The 7,831-nt window shown below is 49.7% G+C and overlaps 1 protein-coding gene across 3 annotated transcripts in view; it reads right to left on the reverse strand.

Annotated features, from left to right (window-relative positions):
* The window catches only part of CENPA (centromere protein A), a 5,749-nt gene extending 4,043 nt beyond the window's left edge, over nucleotides 1-1,706 (reverse strand). For 2 of the 3 annotated variants that reach the window (XM_004696077.2, XM_004696076.2), the window contains exon 1: nucleotides 1,619-1,706. In XM_004696077.2, coding sequence (XP_004696134.1) covers nucleotides 1,619-1,706 — 88 coding nt within the window. Of the gene's footprint in view, nucleotides 1-784; nucleotides 988-1,618 lie in introns of those variants that run through there. The other variant, XM_045286909.1, reaches the window with a different exon arrangement.
* Between the last annotated feature and the right edge of the window lie 6,125 nt (nucleotides 1,707-7,831).

The following is a 7,831-nucleotide window of genomic DNA, read 5'->3' on the forward strand; positions in this document are numbered from 1 at the left end:
AAAAACAAAAACAAAAAACCATGCCCCAAAGTAGAAACTCTAAAATCCAAATTCTCTGACCAAATCATATTGACACAAGAAATGAAGGACACACACACAAAACTCACTGACCATTCCGACTCATAATGACAAAAACAAATGAAAAAAACAAACAAAAGAATATGAAAAACAATTCTTCCAAATAACTCATGTTAACATGACCTAGCTGAGATTTGGACAATTAAGAAATAACGTCTACACATGATGCAGCCAAAGTATTACTAGAGCAGTGTTCTTGCTCCAATCCAGATGCCACGTTGTCCCATTTCTCACTCCCTGCCAGCAAGTCGGTGCTGACTCAGCAACCCCAGAGCACAGGGTAGAAGGGACCCTGCGGGTTCATGAGACTGCAACTCTTGAGGGAGTAGAAAGCCCCGGCTTGTTCCCTTGGTGCTGACCCTGCAGTTCTCAAACTGCTGACCCTGCAGTTCGCAGCCCAGGGGGTGACCACTACACCACCAGGGCTCTTCCAATTAGTTCCCACCAGTGATTAACTGTCAGTGCATACTGCTTGTACATTAGAGCAATTGGAGAAGGCACAAGTTGAAAATCAATCTTTTGACGCCTTCATCTTCTGCATTAGGGCAGTAATTCCCAAAGTGGGCGATGCTGCCCCTGGTGAGGGTGTTGGTAACGTGCAGACCTGGCTTACAGGCTATCGCACAAACAATTTTCATTTCTAAGGGGGCCGAGTAATTTTTTTTCTGAAAAGGGGATGGCAAGCCAAATAAGATCAGCAACTTACGCACTGGAGGGAAAGGTGTCATCTTAAGCTATATTTATCAGACAACACCGCTGCACCCGCTCTCTGACGCTGAAAGCTCTGCGGGTCAGTGTTTGAAATACGAGCAGGGTCGCCATGGTGGACAGGTTTCAGCAGAACTCCCAGCGCAAGAGGGGACTGGGAAGAAGGACTAGACTGTTCGCTTCTGAGAAGTGGGCCGCTGAGAGCCTCACGGAACAGTCAGGTATCGTTCAGGAAGAGGAAGGCGCCTAAAACAGGGCTAGGGAAGCGGTGTCTCCTCAAAGGAGAGTTCACTTGATGACGCGGGTGGCGTGACGTCTTCAGGACTTCGACTTGCTGATGGGCACGCCCAAAATGGGGAGGAACAGTTGCAAACACTCCTTAATAATCGGAGGGCAGAATGCATGAAGCATGCATGACTCTAGGAAAATGGATAGTTGCCCAAAATAAAGTGAAACGCACCAGCCTCAATATCCTAGGCAGGAGTGACTGGAGCCGGGCTAGTCCTGGTCATTTTGAGTCGAATAATCGCATAGCTCACAATGCCAAAAAAATAAAACAGAACCCAAACACACTGCCATCTGTTCGATTCAGACTCATGGTTCTGCCCTGTGGGGCAGGGGCTCCCTCCGTAATAGTCCTAGCAACAGACAGAAAGATTCCCGGGGCCGCCGGACTCCCGGCAGAGGAAGCCCCGGGCCCCGGCTCTGCCAATTCGGGCTCTACTGCAGGGTCGGCCGGACCAGCGTCTCCCTTTCGCTCAGTGACAGGGGACGGGGCTGGCCGTGCCGCAGAGAGGCGGGCTCGGAGGGGAAGGGGCTGCAGCCCGGTTACCTAGGGAGGGGCCCCGCCGCGGGGTCCTGGGGGGCGGGCTGGCCGTGCGCCTCTTCGGGGCTTCGGGCTTCCGGCGGCGCGGGCCCATGGCGGGTCCCGGAGCGGTCCCGGAGCCAGGCGCCCGGGCCCCTCTCCTCCGGGCGCTCGCTCCTGGCGGGACTTTGGGGGCGCAAGGCTGGCGCCAAGGGGGGCGCCGGCCGCGTGCCTCGGAAAGGGTGGGCCCCGGCCGTAGAGTCGGTCCTGGTTCCAATCGTTCACACGACCCGCTCGTCTGCCGGCATTTTTTAAAAGCCAAATTCAGCGACTCCCAGTGGCTGGCTCTGGAACGCCCACAGCGTAGCGTTACGGCGCAGAGAGCCAATGGGAGCGCCGACCTATAATGACGCAGGGCGGTGGTGATAGGAGGAGAACTGAGATCGACGTGAAACGGACCAACCGACACTTGGAAATATGAAAGAGGGCGGGGAATCTCATCCGCTTGCTCCGCTCTCAGGGACCTTAGCACTTGCTCGCTGTGCTTGCTGGTCGAACTGGTTTTGCTCAAGGGAGATGATTCATTTGTGGAATGTTTCTCGATATAAATTACGTTCCTTAAGCATGTTATGGCTGGTTCTGTAAGCCCTAGGAGGGATTTTTTCCAGAGAGGAAAAAGACGCACAGGCAATATGGCCTCCTGTCGGGCCCAGGGCCCTTTTGTGAGGGCGGCGCAAAGAGGACTCAGAAGCCAGTTGAACTGCATGCGTTTTATTGATCATTAGGGTTCAGGGGACATTCGAGGCTCTGGAGATGAGTTCCAGGCGGGGGCAGGCCGCCTCACTAGCCTTTGATGAAACTTTCATGCCTTTAGTGCGGGTCTTCCGTTCTGGGCGGCCTCACCCTGTTCTGTAACAGATAATATTCAATCCATGTCTTAGAAAAAAAAGAACTTTAATTTTCCACGTTTTGCTTTCTTGCATTTTCTAAATGACCTATAATTAGAGGGGCAATTAATTTTAAAAATCAGATTTCCATTCCATCTTAAACAGTGTTTAAGGTCTTTTGAAATCAGGGAGGTCAGTCCTGAACTTCCCCTTGTGGTGGGGCAAATTACTGAATTTCTCTATGCTTCAGCGTTCTCATCTGTAAAGGGCGGGTAATAATTGGCTGTTGGGTAAGCGTTGGACTATTACCCTGCTAACCGCAAGGTCGGAGGTTCAAAGGCGCCAGCTACTCCTCCACTGTCTGCTCCAGTACAGATGATAGCCTATATAGTCTTTATGATTTGGAATAGACTCCGTGGCAGTGGGTTTGGTTTCAGGTAAAGGTATTTTGAGAGTGTGGAATAATGTGGGAGGGGAAAAATGGTATTAGGTCCAAGGCTACAGCTTCGTATTATTACTATTGCTAAATTCGGCTGCAAGGTCAGATCTAACATTACTTGATTCTATGACTACACAACTTCTTTGGTGGGGCCGGAGGTAGGAGGACAGGACATTAGATATACAGGACAGTATAATATCTACAACTCAGAAGTACCATTCTGCCCTCTCAGCTAGGGTCAAGCTGCCACTAATCAAGTGATGTGATTTTTCAGATAACACTCCCCCTCGGCCCCCTGGGTGGCTGCAGGGAGCAGAGGGAGACTCTAACCATGGGGAGGAAGAGCAACAACTAGTAAAGCAACCCTTCCTACCCGTGATTAGGAGCCATCGGGGCTACTTGAATTCTCTTGCTTTTTTTAAATTAACTCTAGGCAACCTAGGTGGTTTGTGATAGGCTTCTAACCAAAAACACAACACCTTACACACTCAACTGCCATCGAGTTGATGGGTCCCTACAGGAGAGGGTGGAATTGCCCCTGTGGGAAAGGTTGGCTGTTTCCACCCACCCAGTGGCTCTGAGGAAGAAAAGGCCTGGGGATCTGCCCCTGGGAAATCCAGGCAAACCCATTGCTGCCCATTTGCTCCGGACTCATCGCAACTCTACAGGATGGACTAGAACTATTGCCCCTGTGTTTCCGAGGCTGAAGCTTTGGGAACCACCGACCTTTTTGTTAGCAGCGGGTGCTTCACCTCTACACCACCAGGGCTCCTTCTGAATGGATTACAGCCTAAAAAACCATATGGGGCAATTCTACTGCATAACACATCCTAATTTGAAAGACACCCAAGGGAAAAGGTCGTAGAGTTGGACCAGCTTACGTGGTTGGTGAAAGATGAACGATTGGTGGTGTCATCCGATGCCTGGTTAGGACGAGTCTAGAATTGTAAGTGGAATGATAATCAGATTTGATACATCTATTAGAAGCTTATTACATCACTGGCCCATGCTAGGTGTGAAATGGAAAATGCTCTAGGGGTAAGGTCTGGGTTTCTCACTCTCTTCTGTAGTCCCAGTGACGTACTCATGGTAATGATTTGAATACGTCAATGACTAAATAGTCTCCCTGTGGGGCCAGTCTCCACTCTGTTAGATCTTATTTCCCACTCGGTCTTGACACACAAGAATTTCATCTCTGACAGTAACTCTTACCCGAATTTTAATTGAATTATCTGGGTTTCAGGCATCCAAGGAGGAGGAGACACAAGAAGGAGAGAGAGAGAAACCATGGTTAGTTTAATATTTTGCATCAATCCGTGCACAAAAATGAGCTTTCTTAAGAAGCTCAAGATTTCATTGACTAAAAAGTATCTTAGCACCACTTCCTCCATTGACAAATGACTTATTTACCTTTTACAGGGTAAGCCCTCAAGTGTTCACGGATAAACAGACAGCTATCTCAGTAGCATACACATATTTACGTGGTGTCATAGTAAGATAAAGGGCTTTGGTGGCACTGTGGGGGGAGCATTGGCTTGTCAAAACCACCAGCTGCTCTACAGGAGAAAGGTGTGGCTGATGAATCCCATAAAGATCTAGAGGGTCACTATGAGTCGGAAGGAACTCGATGGCAGTGCTTGGGTTTCTTCCTTTGGGCATATTGATATACTTATAAGGAAACGGGCATCCATGCATTTATACTTACATACCTTATGCATCCATGGGCAGTCTTTTTGTATTTTGAACGAAATTTTCCCCAGCTTCCATAAAAGGGCTTATATTTCAGTAACGAAAACCATACAGAGTCCAGTTTTATGAAGTCAGAAACACAGGTGTGTATCAAAGAGACTAACTGAAAGTCCCAGGTACGGAATTTTGGATCTTCTGCTTTGGGTATATTTATTGTGGGTTAGGAAGGTTACCAGCTTGTAGCTCATGTTTGGGTGAGACCCTGGGTCTTTCTAATTGGAGAACCAACTCAGGTCGGTAGCCAGTGAAAAACCACTGGTTTCTAACACCGCTGGTCTGACCTTCAGGACTCCGTGCAGTTGGCCATGACTGGTGAATGGACAGCAGCAGGACAAGGGGACCTGATGGTTTTGCACTGTTGCAAGTGCCCTGGGACTACCTGGCGTGTCTCAGATCTTCAGTAGTCCTGGGGGAAGAGTGACGGGGCCTGGGGCTTTCTTCAGGGCTGTTCAGTTTCCCTGTGCATGGCCCTCCTCTCCCTGCATTTCCCCCATCTACAGAGCATAGACCTCCTGCCAGGAGAAACTTAATACTACAACCGCCTACTGCCCAGGCGGGGACACAAAGAGACTAGCATCTGCCCAGGAAACAGAGCCATTCTGCAAGGTTCTTCCAAAGTCCTAGGAGGGAGGGTGTCATCTACCCTGAGGAGAGCATTCCAGGGACCTCTCATTTATTCACAAATAGCAATCCTCTGAAGACAGATTGCCTCAAGATTTTGATGAGAAACCTCACCTCTGTTATCAGCCCCCCTCCCCCTTTCCTTCCACCAGGGTGCTCAACTACAGAGTCCTGAGAGGGAGAACACAAAAATAACTCACTGCCGTCAAGTCGATTCTGATGCCTGATGACTTCCGTAGGACAGAGTAGAACAGCCCCTGTGGGTTTCTGAGGCTGTGACTATTTATGGGAGCAGCCTTGTCTTTGACGGCACACCATTAACACTACTGTAGGGAAAGGTGTCCCTTGCCACTGAGGACATAAACTAATACAATCCCTGTCAAGAGCAATTCGGCAATAGCTATCCATCAACACACATTCATTTACTCTTTAATGCAGTAACCCTATTCCTGGGAATCGATCCGCTAGCTATCCCTGTACACGGACAAGATGATGTCCATGTGGTTTGTAACTGTAAACCCAAGGAAACAGCCCATGCTTGAGTCTACCAATAGGTGAATGTGGCTACATGATGGAATACTATGCAGCAGTGAAAAAAGAATGAGAACGGAGTGTGTAGTCCATATCATGGATGAGTCTCTAGGATATTTTTTAAATACAAAAAAAAGACATAGAAGAGTATATAAACTATACAACCTTGATGTAAGAAGGGGGAAATGAGAACATGCATTTGTATTGTATTATATTTTTACGAAGCAACACTGGAAGGATACTAAAGACACTAATGAAAGGGCTACAGATGGACCAGTGATGGGTGGACGGGCCAGGGTGGGAACGATGCTCTCTAATGTGTCCATCACTGTGATTTTGGAACCAGTAGGCTGTTGTAAAAATAACCATACATACACAATAATAAAGAAAATGGGTGGAGGGGTCAAAGAGCATACTAGCTCTCGCTGGAACCCAGAGGCATGAAAAAGGACACACATGAATTAAGGGTCATAGGGCCCCACACGACTTACCTCGAACTGTCGTGGCAATAGGGCAGTCCAGCATGGGAGAAAGAGAAAGGAGAGAATTGGTTAGATGGTCATGCTTGCCCACATCTGAGCAGAGGTCCCCACAGTTGAGGGCTGCTGGATTTACTTTCTCCCAGCCTTCCGGAAGAAAGAGGTGAGCATCTAAAAAGAAATGTTCTTGCATTTCTCCCGAGGCTCAGGACCAATGTTTCTGGCATCCCTGATTCAGCTGGTGGCTGAAAGACTACAGCCTGGGTGGAAATGAAAATCAGAAGGGAATCAGAAACGTACGAAGTAGAAACCGATCATTCCTTAGGTTATCCGACGGCTGGCTTGGTTTTCCCCAGGGAAATGCAACACAAGCCAGTGTGTCTACAGGCCCAGTTTTGTGGTCCCCAGCCTCGGTGTTAAGTTGCCTTCCTTGGCGGGTCCTCTGACAGTGCTAACTCTCTTAGGGAGGAAGGGAGTTGTGTTTGACCTGCCGGATGGCCCCTAGTGCCTGTCCAGTGCCTGTCCCTTTAATCACTACTGGTTTCCCCTGGTCGCTCCTGTTTCTGCAGCAAATGTACAGGTCAGAGTAAAGAGGGGTTCATGGTTTCTGTAGTGTCCTGGAAGTGGCATGACATTGAGTCCCAGCTTGAGAGGGGTTAGGGTCCCGGTATTAAGACCTTGGCTGACTGCTCTGTCCTAGCTCCTTGTTCTTACTCTCAGAGGCGTGACCCTGGGAAACAAGAAAACGAGAGGGGGATCCCAGTGTTGTCCTATCCCATTCAGAGACAAGCGTCATGACCAGGTGGAAAGGAGTACCCGCTGTTCGTGCCATGAACCTCTCTCCTGTCTCAAGTGGTGGGGTGTGAAACCCAACCGCAATTGCTCTGCACTTGGCCCTCAGCCTGGCCCTGCTTTGGCTTCTTCTTCACGGCCTTGGGAGGCGGCCTCTTTATACTTACTGGTGAGAGGCGGTGGGACACGCGATTGCTTTGAATTGGGGGAGTAGAGAAAGAACCACTCAGGAATCTGCTGGTGGCAGGCAGGGAAAGCACATGAAGGACCTTGGGCCCCTTCACCCAACCCCTTGCGGTTCTCAGATGAAAACAAAAGGCGAGAGTGGCCCGAGGCTCCGGCAAGAATCATCTCCTGACTTCCCTGAGGTACCGGAACCCAACCCTGGGATGGGACTTCCCAAGCCCAGGAAAGGATGCAGCCCCGGACCCCTTACAGGAAGCAGCAGGAACCCTTCCGGCTTCTCGTTGCTTCTCCTCTAAGGTTTGGGCTACTTGAAGGGGAAAGACTGAGACGTGCTGCCCCACCCTGGGACTCCAGTTCCCCTGTATCTAAAATGCAGAGGGGCGAGAACCATAGCATTCACCGAGCGGCAAGCCAAGCGGCGCTCCGATCTTGGGCTGTTCATCTCTGTTCCTCAGCTTCCCCAAGGGGACTTCCTGGGAGAGCCTGCCTTAAGCTTGTCTGGAAAGGTCGAGATGGTAAAGACTCCCCCTCTGAAGATGAGCCAGCAGAGCAGCAG

Source organism: Echinops telfairi, unplaced genomic scaffold (assembly GCF_000313985.2).
Source record: "Echinops telfairi isolate 266 unplaced genomic scaffold, ASM31398v2 ScPeMD7_9;HRSCAF=40, whole genome shotgun sequence".
Taxonomy (NCBI): domain Eukaryota; kingdom Metazoa; phylum Chordata; class Mammalia; order Afrosoricida; family Tenrecidae; genus Echinops; species Echinops telfairi.